The sequence below is a fragment of the Peromyscus maniculatus genome, chromosome 23, assembly GCF_049852395.1.
Source record: "Peromyscus maniculatus bairdii isolate BWxNUB_F1_BW_parent chromosome 23, HU_Pman_BW_mat_3.1, whole genome shotgun sequence".
Lineage (NCBI taxonomy): Eukaryota > Metazoa > Chordata > Mammalia > Rodentia > Cricetidae > Peromyscus > Peromyscus maniculatus.
The window spans coordinates 59275311-59292486 of NC_134874.1; the positions used below are offsets into that span (position 1 = coordinate 59275311).

The following is a 17176-nucleotide window of genomic DNA, read 5'->3' on the forward strand; positions in this document are numbered from 1 at the left end:
TGTGATATTATTGGTATTTTTTGATAATATTTGGGCATGTGGATGTTTTATTTCTCCTAATATTCATATACACAATGCAAATTGTGGCAAAAGAGATTATATATAAGTTTGATATGTCTAGAGGTTTAAAATGGCTTATATGTAATGAAATAAATTACAACGAATGGCCTGGGCTTTTGTACAGCATGTGGGTCCTTACTGATGCCTGAAGTGTGGGGGTACATCCGGCTGGATGCAGAGTTTAGATGAAGAATTTGGATGTTGCTGAAACATTCATGAATAATTAAAATGTGATGGAGGTATTATTATCCCAGTTCTAAGTTTTACTATAGGGTTAAAGTAATAAAAAAGGATGGTATTGGCATAAAAGCAAACACATAAGCCAAGGGAATTGAATTGAAGACCCAGACATAAATCCACACACATATGGACACCTGATATTTTATGAAGAACCTGAAAATACACACTGAAAAAAGGATAGCATCTTCAAAAAATGATGCTCATATAACTGCATGACTGCATGTAGAAGAATGCAAATAGACACATACTAATTATTCTGCACAAAACTAAACTGCAGATGGATCAATAACTTCAACATAAGGCCAGATACATTGAACCTCATAGAGGAGAAAGTGGGGAGTGCCCTTAAACCAATTTTCACAGGAATGACCTTCTGGAGAGAATATCATTAGCACAATCACTAAGAACATCAATTAATATATAGGACTTCATGGTGTGGAAGTGGTTCTGTATAACAAGGACACCAGAATTGAGCAAAGTTACATTCTACTAAGTTGGAAAATATTTCTACCAATTATATTTCTGAGAGATGGCTAATATATAAAATGTGTAAAGAACTCAAAAGAGAACTGAACATCAAAATACAAGACAGTTAAAATGGAGTACAGAAGGAAGCAGAGTTTTCTTAAAAGATAAAACTGAATTGGCTGGGAAACACTCAAAAATGTTCAACATCTCTAGTCACTAGGAAATACAGATCAAAACTACAGGATTGCAAAGTCAATGAAACAAATGACAGTATTCCCTGGCAAAGGTCTTTGGAAGGGACAATGTTTACTTATCCATCACTAGTGGTTGTGCAGACTTGTACAGACCCTATGAAAACAGTGATGGTTCCTCAGGAAGCTGGGAATAATTCTCCCTCTTGATCCAGATAAACCACACTTTGGTTCTATCAAAAGGACCTGCACCCTACTACAGAGACCCTTACTCAACCATGTTCATTGCTGCTCTACTTTCAATAGTCAGAGCCTGGAAATAGCTTAAATATCAAGCAATGGATAATAGATAATGCACATTTGGTACATTTAGACATTGGGATATAATTCAGTTGTTAAAGAATAAAATCAATTTCCCACAAATGGGTCCTATTGGATATATTAAACACATTTGAGGGCAGGCCCCATTCAAATCATTAGAAAGCCAATAAAAAATGAACTCAATTGTATGTTTGTACACTTTTTTCTTCTCATTTTGCTTTAGTGGGAATTTTTTCCTTTTTTTTCTTTGCTTGTTTAATTTCATTTCTGCTTTTATGGAGTGTGTGTGTGTGTGTGTGTGTGTGTGTGTGTGTGTGTGTGTTTAGGATATTTTCTATCCTAAAGACAGAGGGAGAAAATAAGAAAAAGAGGGAGGGAATATAAAATTTGTAGTGTCTTATTTAGAGTTTCAATTACTATGAAGAGACACCTTGACCAAACCAAGTTTAATAATTAGAAACATTTAATTTACTTTATACTCTCAGAGGTTACTCCATTATCATCACACTATGGTAAAGGGGATTCTTTCCTTTATTTCTTCCTCAGCCCCTTTATCATTTTGTATGAAGAAGGGGTACTGGTTTTTTAGTTAATTTTGTATCCAGACACTCTGCTGAATGTGTTTATCAGGTGTAGGAGTTCCATGGCACAATTTTTTGGGTCGCTTATGTATACTATCATATCATCAGCAAATAGTGAAAGTTTGACTTCTTCTTTTCCAATTTGTGTCCTCTTGGTCTCCTTTATTTGTCTTAGTGCTCTAGTTAGAACTTCAAGTACTATGTTGAGTAAATATGGGGAGAGTGGACAACCTTGTCTTGTCCCTGATTTTTGTGGAATCTTTTGAATTTCAGTTTAATTTAATGTTGGCTATCAGCTTGCTATATGTTGCCTTGATTATCTTTAAGTGTGTTCCTTGTATTCCTGATCTCATAAAGACTTTTATCAGAAAGGCGTGTTGGATTTTGTGAAAGGATTTTTCAGCATCTATTCAGATGACCATGTGTTTTTTTTTTTTCAGTTTGTTTATGTGGTGGATGAATTGACAGATTTTTGTATGTTGAATCAGCCCTGCATCTCTGAGAAGAAGCCTACTTGATCCTGATGGATGATTTTTGTGATACATTCTTGGATTTGGTTTGCAAGTAATTTATTGGGTATTTTTGCATCAAAGTTAAAGAGAGAAGTTGGTCTGTAAATCTCTTTCTTTTTGAGTCTTGGTGTGTTGCAGGTATCAGGGTGACTGTGCCCTCATCAAATGAATTGACAATGTCCCTTCTGTTTCTATTTTGTAGAATAATTTGAGGAGTATTGGTATAAGCTATTCTTTGAAGGTCTGATAGAATTTGGCACTAAAACTGTCTGGCCCTGGGCTTTTGTTTATTGGGATACTTTTAATGATGATTTCTATTTCCCTGGGAGTTATAGGTATATTTATATGGCTTATCTGTTTTGATATAAATTTGGGATGTGGTACCTATCTAGAAAACTATCCATTTCCTATAGATTTTTCAAATTAGTGGAGTACTGATTTGTGAAGTACTGATTTATGACCTAATGATTCTTTGGATTTCCTCAGTGTGTGTTATGTCCTGCTTTTGGTTTCTGATTTTGTAAATTTCAATATTTTCTCATTGCTTTCTAGTTAGTTTTAATAAGGGTTTGACTATCATGCTGATTTTCTCAAAGAACCAACTCTTTGTTTCATTGATTTCTCTGTATTCTCTTTGTTTCTATTTATTGACTTCAGCATTCACTTTTATTTCTTGCCACCTACTCCTCTTGGGTAGGCCTTCTTCTCTTTGTTGTACACCTTTCAAGTGTGTTGTTATGTTTCTGGTATGAAAATTCTCTAATTTCTTTATAAAGGCAATTGGTGCTATGAATTTTTCTCTTAGCACCACTTTCCTTGTGTACCATCAGTTTGCCTATGTTGTGTGTTCATTTTCATTGAATTCTAGGAAGGCTTTAATTCCTTTCTTTATTTCTTCCTTGACCCAGTGGTCATTCTTTAGAGAATTGTTAAGTTTTCCTAAGTTTGTAGGCTTTATCTCGTTTAACCCATGGTGGTCTGATAGGATACAGAGAGCTATTTCAATATTTTTTATAGCTACAGAGATTTGCTTTATGACTAAGTATATGGTCAATTTTGGAGGAGGTTCTATGAGGTGCTGAGAAGAAGACATATTCTTTTGTGTTTGGGTGAAATGTTTTTTAGTTACCTGATAGGTCCATTTGAGTCAAATGTTTGTTAATTCCATTATTTCTTTGTTTATTTTCTATCCGGATGGCCTGTCCAATGGCAAGAGTGTGGTGTTGAAGTTTCCCACTATTAATGTGGGGGCTCGATGTGTGATGTACACTTTAGAAATGTGTCTTTCACAAATGCCACAAATGTGCATTTGAGGTATAGATGTTCAAAATCGAGATGTCATCCTGGTGGATTTTTCCAATTATGAACTTCCTTCTTCATCTCTTTTGATTAACTTTGGTTTGAGCCTATGCTGTTACATATTAAGAGAGTTACATCAGCTTGCTTCTTAGGTCCATTTGATTGGAAAATCTTTATTCAATCATTTACTCTGAGGTAATATCTAACTTTAATGTTGAGGTATGTTTCTTGTATAGAACATAAGGGTGAATCCTATTTTGTATCCATTCTGGTGGATGGATACAAAACACAGCCAGTGTGTTTTTATTGGTGGAATGTAGCCTCTTGATGTTGAGAGATATTAATGACCAGTGATTGTAATTGTTGTTATTATGTTTTTGGTGCTGGTGATAGTTTTGTGTGTGTGTGTGTGTGTGTGTGTGTGTGTGTGTGTGTGTGTGTGTGTTTCCTTTTTTATATTTTGCTGGTGAAAGATTATCTATTGATAGTGTATGTCTGGTGTTATTTAACTTGGGTTAGAGTTTTCCTTTGAGTACCTTCTATAGGACTGGATTTGTGGGTAGGTATTGTTTAAATTTGACTTTTTTTTCTATCTGTGGTGATTGAAGGTTTCACTGGGTGTATTAGTCTGGGCTGTCATCTGTTGTCTTTTAAAGTCTGTGGTATGGAATCTCTGTTGAGAAGTCGTGTGGTTGTTATAGACCAGTCTTTATATTTTACTTAGCCTTTTTTCCCTTTCACCTTTTAGTAGTCTTTCTTTGTTCTGTACATGTAGCTTTTTGAGTATTATGTGACATGGGAACTTTCTTTTCTGATCTAATCTATTTGTTGTTGTTTTGGTAAACTTCTTGTTGTTTTGTACGCATGTCCTTCTTTAAGTAATGGAAAATTTCATCTATGACTTTGTTAAATGTATTTTCTATGTTTTTATGCTGAGATTCTTCTCCTTTTTCTTTTATGGTTATTGCTAAATTTGGTCATTTCATGGTGTCCCAGATTTCCTTGATGTTTTGTGTTAGGAGTTTTTTAGATTGAGTATTTTATTTGCCCAATGAAACTATTTCTATTGCATTCAACACCTTGCATCTCTTTTATTATGTTGGTGCTGCTTGTATCTGTAGTTCATGTTTGCTCACCCAGATTGTCCTTTTCTTGAAATCCATCAGTTTGTGTTTTTGTTATTGCTTCTATTTCAATTTTCATACCATAAATACTTTTCTCTACCTGCTTGCACTATTCTTGGCTATCCTGACGTTATTTAAGAGATTTGTTCATTTCATCTTATTCTTTGATTAGCTTTGCATCAATTTATTTAATGGAGTATTTCATTTCTCCTTAGGGAGTTCTATCATATTCAATAAAGTTGTTTCAAGGTCATTTTATTTTGCTTTGGCAATGTTGTAATACTAAGGTCTTGATGTCAAAGGATGGGTGGGCTCTTGTGGGGTTATATTACTCTAGCTTTGTTTATTGTATTTGTATACTGGCATTTATGCATCTAGGTTTGAAATGATTAGTTCTAGTCCCTGAATTCTGAGTTACTCTTCATTGGTTTGGTATTTTCTTTCTCAGTTTCTGTTTAATCTTTAGTTTTCTAACCTAGTTGGGAATCCTTGTTCAAGTTGGAAATTGTCCTTCTGGCTCTTAGCTTGGCCTTTGGTGTAGCAGGGGTTCACTGTTTTCTGACTGGTTTGGCATGCATCTGTGATGGGGAATCTCTTTCTGTATGCTGTGAATGTGTTGCTCTGATTGGTTGATAAATAAAATTCTGATTGGCCAGTAGCCAGGCAGGATGTATAGGCAGGATAAATTGACAAGAAGAATTCTGGGAAGAGGAAGGCTAAGTCAGCAGAGGCCAGCCTGCAGTCCAGAGAGCAGCATGTAACAGCACACAGGTGAAGCCACAGAACACATGGCAACATATCGATTAACAAAAATGGGCTGAGTTTAAGTATAAGAGATAGTCAGTGGTAGGCCTGAGTTAATGGCCATATAGTTACAATTAAAATAAGCCTCTGTGTGTTTACTTGAGGGATGTGATTGAGAGAGATTTGTCCCTACTGCCAGCAGGTGGGGACACAAAAAATCTTTCTGACTACACACATGAGCACCTGAAGACTGATCAAGCTGGTGTGAGTTAAGTTTAGAATTCTTTAAAGGATTACTTGACAGTTTTATTTCAATTGAACAAGTAGATTACAATTTTATTTTCATTACCCTAGAAAAACAAGAATAAACTTGTCAACACATGGTGTACCATGAGGTATTCATGGCAGACATTAGGAAGGGGATGTCTAAAGAGTTAGTGTCCTTCTTGACATGATAGTAAGGCAGAATGAACAAGGCTACACACAACCTCAGTGTTCTTCATGGCTGAAGTACAAAATGTAAATAATTATAGAAGCTTAAATGTTGATTCATTTCCTCCCGTAGATCAGCAGGAGTGTATCCCTTGCCCACTTCAAGAGTATCCAAACCCTGAAAGAAACAACTGCCTTCCCAAGTCAGTGACATTCCTGTCCTTTGAGGATTCTCTGGGAAAGGCTCTGGCCTGCACAGCTCTGTGCTTCTCTGTCAGCACAGCTGTAGTTTTGGGGATCTTTCTCAAACACCAAGACTCACCCATTGTTAAGGCCAATAACCGGACGCTCAGCTTCATCCTGCTCATCTCCCTCCTCCTCTGTTTTCTATGTTCCTTTCTCTTCATTGGCCACCCAAGCACAGCCTCCTGCATATTGCAGCAAATTGCATTTGCACTTGTGTTCACTCTGGCTCTTTCTACTGTTTTGACCAAAACTATAACTGTAATTCTGGCCTTTAGAGCCCTGAAGCCAGGAAGGACAATGAGAAGGCTGTTTGTCTCAGGCATCCATAACTCTGTCATCCCCATCTGTGTCCTGATCCAGCTTATTCTTCTTGGAGTCTGGCTGGGAACCTCGCCTCCCTATATTGAGGCAGATGCATACTCTCAACAGAGTCACATCATCATTTTGTGCAACAAGGGCTCACTTACTGCTTTCTACTGTGTGCTGGGATACTTGGGGATCCTGGCCCTAGGGAGTTTCACTCTGGCTTTCCTGGCCAGGAACCTGCCTGACACATTCAATGAAGCCAAGTTCCTGACATTCAGCATGCTGGTGTTCTGCAGTGTCTGGGTCACCTTCCTCCTTGTCTACCACAGCACCAAGGACAAGGCCATGGTGGCTGTGGAGGTCTTCTCCATCTTGACTTCAAGTGCAGGACTGTTAGGATGCATCTTTTTCCCAAAGTGCTACATTATTCTTGTTAAACCTGATGAAAACTCTTTGAAATATTTTAAGAACAAAACACAATCTAGAAAACATTGACTGCTTAATGAATTGAGTCTTTTTCATAAAATCCTTTAGTATAGTAAAAATTGAACTTACTTAACTTTTCAGTAAGATTTTCTGAAATATATATTTAAATAAAGTAGAAGAGCCCCTCAGTGTGGCTCACATACAGACAATCTATTTCCAAATAGAAATACTGCTGAAAATTTACTTTATTTAGCTATTCTTGTTATCTATAAATTAATGGGCAACAGACATATTCAAAATTCAATTACAGCCAAGAGAACAGCCCCCTGCAACACCAGTGAAACCCAGAGCCACAAGTCCACCTTGAACCAATTGGGAACATGCAAGGCCTCATCTCTGGACTCGGCAGACCAGGTCCCTAGTTCCTAGGCCCTGGAGGGAACACCCTGTGCCTCTCCTCTAAGCCATTGGAGCCCCAGGGACTAGCCAGCTGCCCCTTCCCCCGCCTCCTTCCCTAGAAAACAGCCCAGTGTGACACCAGTGAAAACCAGAAACATACGCCCACCCTGCACCAATTGGGAATTGAAAACAGGTCCCACTCTGCACCCATTGGGAATAGCTCCTCCCTGAGACAGAGCCCACTCTGCTCTTAGCAGACTAAGTTCTGCTCCCTGAGACACAAAATCCATCAGCACAGATTTGACCAAGAGCCTGGATTAGACCAAGAGCGCCCATCAGACCAAAAGTGTCAATCGAACCCATAGAGTCTCCGTTAAAACCAGACAGCACTTTCATGGAATGGAGGAAAAGATGGGTAGACACCAGTACAAAAATACAGTCAACAACATAAAGACTAATATGGCACCATCAGAACCTAGTGGTGCTACATCAGTAAGACCTGAACATCCCAAAGCAGAAGAAACAGAAGGAATAGACTTTTAAAATGACTGTAAGAAGATGATAGAAGTCTTTAAAGAGGAAATGAAGACTGCCCTTAAAGAACTCAAAGAAAAGACTAACAAATAATTGGGAGAAATCAGTAAATCCCTTAAAGAAAGCCAAGAAAAAGCAATTAAATAGGTGAATGAAAAAGTCCAAGATTTGGAAACTGAAATAGAGGCAACAATAAAGAAGATGCAAAGTGAGGGAAGGCTGGAAATGGAATATCTGAGTAAACAAACAGGAACTACAGATGCAAGCATAACTAACAGATGCAAGAGATGGAAGAGAGAATCTCTGGCATTGGAGATACAATAGAGGAAACAGATTCATCAGTCAAAGAAACACTAAAGTCAAAAGAGTCTTAACATAAAATATCCAAGAAATCTTTGACACCATGAAAAGACCAGACCTAAGAATAATAGGGATAGAAGAAGGAAAAGAATACCAACTCAAAGGCATAGAAAATATATTCAAAAACGTCATAGAAGAAAGCTTTCCCAACTTAAAGAAGGAAATGCCTATGAAGGTACAAGAAGCTAATAGAACACCAAATAGACTGGATCTAAAAAAAAAAAAAAAAAAAGATCCTTTGCCACATAATAATCAAACCACTAAACATATAGAATAAAGATATAATATTAAGAGCTGCAAAGGAAAAAGGCCAAATAACATATAAAGGCAGACCCATCAGAAAAACACCTGACTTCTCAATGGAGACTCTGAAAGCCAGAAGGTCCTGGACAGAACTAGTACAGAAACTAAAAGACCATAGATGCTAATCCAAACTATTATATCCAGCAAAACTCTCAATCACTATAAATGGAGCAAACAAAATATTTCATGATAAAAACAGATTTAAACAATACCTATCGACATATCCAGCCCTACAGAAAGCACTAGAAGGAAAAATCCAACCTAAAGAAGTTAGATACAACCATGAAAATACAGGCAATAGATAATTCCACACCAACAAACACCAAAGAAGAGAAACAACAATTACCAACAAAAATAACAGGAATTAACAATCACTGTTATTAATATTCATTAATATCAATGGTCTCAATTCACCTATAAAAAGACATAGGCTGAGAAAATGGATACAAAAACAGGATCAATCCTTCTGTTGTGTAGATGTAACCAATTGTCTTATTAAAATAAGAAACACAGAGCCAATGTAAAAGAGAAAGCCGAGAGGTCAGAGCTCAGAGATAAAATCTTACCTCCTGAAGTGCTCCTAGCTTCCCCGAAAGAGAGCTTCTTCCTGTGTGTCTGTCTTTAAATAGTCTTTCTGTTCTGCCTTCTCATTGGTTGTAAACCCAACCACATGACTGCCTCGTCACTGCCTGTAAGTACTGCCCTCCCGGTCTTAAAGGCATATGTCTCCAATACTGGCTGTATCCCTGAACACACAGAAATCTACCTAGCTCTTCTAACCACCACACTCTTGGTATGGCTCTAATAGCTCTGACCCCAGGGCAACTTTATTTATTAACATACAATTAAAATCATATTTCAGTACAAATAAAATATCACCATACTGTAGCATACAAGAAACATACCTCAACTTTAAAAACAGACACTAGCTCAGAATAAAAGGCTGGGAAAAGACTTTCCAATCAAGTGGACTTAAGAAGCAAGATGGTGTAGCTAACCTAATATTTAATAAAAGAGATATCAAACTAAAATCAATTGAAAGAGATCAGCAAGGACATTTCATACTTATCACAGGGAAAATCCACCAAGATAAAGTCTTAATTCTGAATATTTATGCCCCAAACACAAGAGCACCCACATATGCAAAAGAAACATTACTAAAGGTTAAATCGCACACCAAGCCCCACACATTAATTGTGGGAGATTTCAACACCCCAACTTACCACTGGGTGAATCTGCCAGGTTGAAACTTAACAGAGAAATAAGAGACCTAACAGAAGTTATGACTCAAATGGACTTAATAGATATATACAGAACATTTCACTGAAACACAAAAGAATATAACTTCTTCTCAGCACCCCATGGAACCTTCTCTAAAATCGACCACATGCTCCATCACAAAGGAAATCTCAATGGATAAAAAAAATTGAAATAGCCTCCTGTATCCTTTTGGACCACCATGGCTTAAAGTTTGATTTCAACAACAACAAAATTTACAGAAAGTCTCATGGAAACTGGACAGTGCACAAATGAATCACCATTGAGTCAAGGAAGAAATAAAGAAAGAAATTAAGATTTCCTAGAATTCAATGAAAATGAAAGTACTTCATACCCAAACTTATGGAACAGTATGAAAGCAGGGCTAAGAGGAAAATTCATAGCACTAAATGCTCACATAAAGAAGATGGAGAAAAGCCGGGCGGTGGTGGCGCACGCCTTTAATCCCAGCACTCGGGAGGCAGAGGCAGGCGGATCTCTGTGAGTTCGAGGCCAGCCTGGACTACTAAGTGAGTCCCAGGAAAGGCGTAAAGCTACACAGAGAAACCCTGTCTTGAAAAACCAAAAAAAAAAAAAAGAAGAAGATGGAGAAATCTAACACTCATGACTTAACAGCTCACCTGAAAGCTCTAAAACAAAAAGAAGCAAAACTCTTCCGGAAGGCATAGATACTAGGAAATGATCAAATTGAGGGCTAAAATCAATGAAATAAAAACAGAGAAAAATAAAACAATAAATAAAACAAGGAGTTGGTTCTTTGAAAAAAATCAACAAGATAGATAAACCCTTATCCAAATTAACCAAAAGGCAATGAGAGAGAGAGCATCCAAATTAACAAAATCAGAAATGAAAAGGGAGACATAACAACAGACAATGAGGAAATCCAGATAATCATCAAGTCATACTTCAAAAACCTGTATTCCATAAAATTGGGAAATTAAAATAATTGGACAGTTTTCTGGATAGGTACCACATACCAAAATTAAATCAACACCAGATAAACAATTTAAATACCTATAACTCCTAAGTAAATAGAAGCAGTTGTTAATATTAAATTCCCCTCAGTTGCCTGGCCTGAGATTTCTTCCAGAGTCCTGAGGAAGACGCTATGCGGGCAGGGGTTACCAATCTCAAGGATATCAAATGAAACTACTTACATGAAACTGTTAGGTTCATTCACTTTATTCTTCTGAGACAAAATTCTATCTACACAGCTTCAATTCTGTTCTCATCCTTAGCTCCTCTCTGTCCCTAATCCTCCTGTCCTCTCATAGTTCTAAGTTCTTTGTATTCCATTCTCCTCATTCTCTTCACTCCTCTCTTCATCCTTGTTCCTTCCTCTCCTCTCCCTGTGACCCGTCCATATACCTACCATCACCAATATTCTGGCCCTCCTTCTTTCTGGTCAGGTGGGGTAAGTCTGCTCAGAGCTAGGAAATATGCCCCATAGCTTGGACGGGTCACAGGGAGAGGAGAGGAAGGAACAAGGATGAAGAGAGGAGTGCCTTTGGTTAATTTGGATAAGGGTTTATCTATCTTGTTGATTTTTTTCAAAGAACCAACTCTTTGTTTTATTTATTGTTTTATTTTTCTCTGTTTCTATTTCATTGATTTTAGCCCTCAATTTGATCATTTCCTAGTATCTATGCCTTCCGGAAGAGTTTTGCTTCTTTTTGTTTTAGAGCTTTCAGGTGAGCTGTTAAGTCATGAGTGTTAGATTTCTCCATCTTCTTTATGTGGGCATTTAGTGTTATGAATTTTCCTCTTAGCCCTGCTTAGTGTTCCATAAGTTTGGGTATGAAGTACTTTCATTTTCATTGAATTCTGGGAAATCTTAATTTCTTCCTTGACAAGACAGTTACCCTAATATACAAACCACACAAAGACACAATGATGAAAGAGAATTATAGGCCAAATTCACTCATGAACATTTATGTGAAAATACTCAATAAAATACTGGCATATTGAATCCAAAAACACATCAAAAAAATCATCCACTATGATCAAGTAGGCTTCATCCCAGAGATGCAGAGATGGTTCAACATACAAAAATCTGTCAATGTAATCTACCACATAAACAAATGGAAAGAAAAAAACCATGATCATCTCATTAGATGTTGAAATAGCCTCAACAAAATCCAATAGCCCTTCATATAAAGGTCTTGGAGAGATCAGGTATAAAAGGAACATAGTTAAACATAATAAAACAACACACAGCAAGCCAACATCAAACTAAATGGACATAAACTCAAAGCAATTTCATTAAAATCAGAAAAAAGACAAGTTTGTCCACTCTCTCCAGGTCTAGTCAATCTAGTACTCAAAGTTCTAGCTAGAGCAATAAGACAATAAAAGAAGATCAAGGGGATAAAAATTGGAAAGGAAGAAGTCAAACTTTCGTTATTTCCAGATGATATGATAGTATATATAAATGACCCCCAAAACTCTTCCAGGGAATTCCTGCCACTGATGAACACCTTTAATAATGTGGCAGGATACAAGATTAACTCGAAACAGTATCCCTCATATACACAAATGATAAGCAGGCTGAGAAGGAATTAGAGAAACATCACCCTTTACAATAGCCAAAAATAACATAAAATATCTTGGGGTAACTCTAACCTAATAAGTGAAAGACCTGTATGACAAGACTTTAAGTTTTTGAAGAAAGGAATTGAAGAATATATCAGAAAATGGAAAGATCTCCTATGCTCTTGAATAGGTAGGATCAACATAGTAAACATGGCAATCTTATCAAAAGCAAGCTAAAGGTTCAATGCAATCCCCATCAAAATTCCAAAGCAATTCTTCACAGACTTCAAAAGAACAATAGCCAAATTCATATGAAAAAAAAAAAACAGTATAGTCAAAGCAATCCTGTATAATAAAGGAACTTCTGGAGACATCAGAATCCCTGACTTCAAGCTCTACTATAGAGCTATAGTAACAAAACAGCTTGTTATTGACATAAAAACTGACATGTGGACCAGTGGAATCAAGTTGAAAATCCTTACATTAATCCACACAATTATGAATGCCTGATTTTTGACAAAGAATCCAAAACTATACAATGGAAAAAAGAAAGTTTCTTCAACAAATGGTGCTGGCATAACTGGCTGTCAACATGTGTAGAAAAATTCAAATAGATCCATATCTATCACCATGCACAAAACTCAAGTTCATATGGATGAAAGACTTCAACATAAATCCAGCTACACTGAACCTGATAGAAGAGAAAGTAGGAAGTAGTCTTGAATGCATTAACATGGGAGACCACTTCCTAAATATAACACCCATAGCACAGACACTGAGAGAAATAATTAATAAATGGGACCTCCTGAAACTGAGAAGCTTCTGTAAGACAAAGGACACAGTAAATAAGACAAAACAATAGCCTACATAATTGGAAAAGATTTTTACCAACCCCACATCTGATAGAGGGCTGATCTCCAAAATATATAAAGAACTCAAGAAACTAGACATCAAAATAACAAATAATCCAATTAAATATGGGGCACAGATCTAATCAGAGAATTCTCAACAGAAAAATCTCAAATGACCCAAAGACATTCAAGAAAGTGTTCAACATCCTTAGCCATCAGGGAAATGCCAATCAAAATGACTCTGAGATATCATCTTATGCCTCTCAGTATGACTAAGATCAAAAACACTGATGACCCCTTATGCTGGAGAGGATATAGAGCAAGGGGAACACTTCTCCACTGCTGGTGGGAGTGCAATATTGTACAGTCATTTTGGAAATCAGTATGGCAGTATTTCAGAAAACTGGGAATCGACCTACCTCAAGACCCAGCAATACCACTCTTGGACATATACTCAAAAGTTGTTCACCCATACCACAAGGATATTTGCTCAACTATGTTCATGGCAGCACTATTCATAATAGCCAGAACTTGAAAACATCCTAGTTGCCCTTCAACTGAAGAATGGATAGAGAAATTTTGGCACATTTACACAATGGAGTATTACGTAGTCATAAGAAAACAAACAAACAAAACAAACAAACAAACAAAAAAACAATGCCATCATGAAATTTGCAGCCAGTTGATGGAACTAGAAAAAAAAAATATCTTGAATCACATGACCCAGACCCAGAGACAAACATGGTATGTTCTCACTCATAAGTGAATATTAGCGGCAAAGCAAAGGATAAACAGGTTATAAACCACAGAGAAGCCGGTAAAGATGAGGACCCTAAAAGTAACACACATGGATCACCCCAGGAAGGGGAATGGATTAAGATGTCTTGGGTAAACTAGGAGCTGGGGAGTAGAAGGGAGGAGATGAGAGGAACATGAGGGTTCGAGATGGCCAACTTCGGGGAAGGACAGTGAGGGAGGGTAATGACAGAGATATCTTGACAAAGTGAGCCATTATGGGGTTAGGGAGAAATGTGATGTACGCTTTAGAAATGTGTCTTTCACACATCCACAAGGATGTTCCCAGCTAAGACTCATAGAAATGGTGGAGAGGGTGCTTGAAATAGCTTTCCTCTGTACTCAGATCAGTGACAACCCTAATTTTCATCATGGAACCTATATCCAGTGACAGATGGAAGCAGATGGAGAGACCCATAGCCAAGCACTTGGCCAAGCTCCTGGAGTTCAGCTGAAAAGAGGGAGGAGAAATTATAGGAGCAAGGTGAGTCAAGATTATGATGGGAAACACCACAGACAGTGGATCCAAGCTAGTGGGAATCCATGGATACTGAACTGACAGCTGGGGAGTTTGCATGGGACCACACTATGCCCTCTGAATGAGGATGAAAGTTGTGCATCTTGATGTGTTTGTGGGTTCCCTGGCAATGGGACCAGAACTCATCCTGAGGGCATGAACTGACTTTTTTAAAGTCTGTTCACTATGGTGCCATGCCTTACTCAGCCTTGATGCAGGGGCAGGGAGTTGAGTCTGCCCCAACTTGGTGAGACAGCTTGTGTTGAATACTCAAGGGAGGTCTTACCCACTATGAGTAGTGGATGGGAGTGGGATGGGGAAAGGTGGGGGGAAGCGGGAGAAGGGGAGGGAGAGGGAAAAGTGGATTTATAAAGAAAACAACAATTTTAAATTAATAGATAAACCTTTAAAAACCAAGAAGAAGAGCAAAAAGAAATAAGATCCTCTTTCATGGGAATGCAGTGGTATTTGCTCTGCCCATGACCTTGGGCTATAGGAACAGTAGGAGGTGGTGCTTCTTGCCATTGTATGTGACCTCTTAAAAGGAAAAGGGGAAGTGAGATGAGCCCTTGCTCACTGCTGGCTGGTTCCTAGTGTGATTGAACTGCCAGATGGATTTGCCCTGGTCAGATCAGAGGAAGACTTCAGCTGTCTACTCTGTTCTGTATTCATGAGTGTATTTCCTTAATTTACCCTAATAAATTTCGCCAATACTCCTTAAGCAGACTCCAATGGATTTATTTCATTACCAGGGCCTATACTGCCTCCCTGACTCCTATCCCTGGGGACTCCAGGGTGTCAGGTCAAAAAAAAATTGGAACCAATTGCTAACTGTGAAGCATATCAGCATAACAAAATACATGCTGGTTTCCAGGTTCTCTCAGCATCTGAAGTAGCTCTTACAGAGTGCATGCTGGCATCCTGGTTCCTACCAGCTTTTCTCACAATGCTGCCTACCACAAAATTTTCATTCATGGGTTCTCTTCCTCCAGGTTCTCATTCATATATAGCCCTGCAATTTTGGCCTTGTGCCCTGTTGGCTGTCTTGTGGTCCTCTTGGTCCTCTCTCTCTTGACCCTTTCTCCTCTTTGTACTCCCTCTTCTGGCTCCTTTGTCTCTGTCATTGTCTCTCTGTTTCTCTCTCTCTATTCCCGTCTCTCTCCTTTCATGGCCCAGTTCAGTAGTCTACTGACCATGTTTAGTCTACTAATTTCTTTCCCTCCTCTAGACTCTTCCAGATGCCCATGGCTGTACTTTTCTTCCTTTCAACATTAAGAACCTTCTCCTCAACCACACCTTGGAGTGGTCGTGCCCTTACTTTATACAAAGGGATTATCATGGCAGACTCGGGTGTCCTCTTTCCTGGGGACCTTGTCCAACTCCGCTCTGACCCATTTCCACAACATTGTATCAGCCATCCAATACCTGGAGACATTCAACTAGGTAATCCTCTGGCCACTTCAGGCTAGGAATCAGGGGATGGTGTGGGGGCTACAGGGTTGTGCCCCTGGGCCCAAAGCCTAGGGGCTGCAGAGTTCGGGTATGAGGAATAAAGACTTACCTCTTAGTCCAATTGGGTGCTGGCAGGCTCTGTCTCAGGGAACAGTTGCAGCCCATACTCAGATATTTTAACATTACTTCATCAACATAAAAACTTCCAATTTTTTGGTGACTTTAATATGCCTAAATTTGAAATGTGCATATTGAGACTGATTTTACAGACCATCAAAGACTTAATGTGCAAATAAGTACTTTCTGTACACTGGAGTCATGGTTAAGTTTATGTTAAACACATTGATGTGAGGAAACCAGTAACATCAATGTCAAACTCTGCATGATTGCATTTTAAGAAGACAATTCAAAAATATTTTTAGTTTGAAAGAAGAAACTAAAACATAAATGCTAAATATTTCAAAACAGTGAATCCTATACTTCCAATCCTATGGAAAAGGTGTATCCATCTTTAAAAAATGTTTAAATTTCTATAAAACATTTGCCATTTCTTATATACCCTGTGCTTTTACTAATGAAGATACGGTGTTGTGCATATGAAGCATTCATGCTCTGTGAGAAATAAACAGAAGTAAACACACGAGTTATAGAAAAGATGGAGTGCCTCTGTAGAGAGTAGCAGTTAGGAACATCTGGAAGTAATAACAAATAAAATGCTGATAATGGAGGAAATAATACAATAGGCACTAGAGAAAATAAAGAATTCAATAGATATTAATAAGATTTTTCAGAAAAAGCGAAATTGAAAAATCTACTTTGCAAATATACTGGATATTTTAAAGAATGAAAATAAATAACCAATATATTGATAGTTATATCTTTTGAATTCATGATGACAGTCACAAATTGTAAGTGGACAAGTATCACAAAATTATTTCATGACCAACTAAGACTAAAGCAAGAGTTTTATATCTATCTGTTAAAAAGAACTTTGCTCCCTGGAAATGACAAAACGGTTTCACAAAGGGAGTTTTTCCCAGCTTTCAAGAATCTAATAATTCACATTCTCTCATGTACAGTCACAGAATGAACACACAGGAGAATTCAATAAATCTTATGGAAATAGGTAGAATTGTTTCTGATGACTGAGAACAACATTACAAGGAAAAAATTCAAAGCACGTACTCCTTATACTGAACTCACAT

The 17176-nt window shown here is 37.7% G+C and overlaps 1 protein-coding gene across 1 annotated transcript in view; it reads left to right on the top strand.

Annotated features, from left to right (window-relative positions):
* LOC143270442 (vomeronasal type-2 receptor 116-like) overlaps positions 1-7019 on the top strand; it is a 44188-nt gene extending 37169 nt beyond the window's left edge. Inside the window, exon 6 of the mRNA XM_076560373.1 lies at positions 6106-7019. Within this exon, the coding sequence (XP_076416488.1) occupies positions 6106-7019 (914 nt within the window). The remainder of the gene's footprint in view (positions 1-6105) is intronic.
* The last annotated feature ends 10157 nt before the right edge of the window (positions 7020-17176 follow it).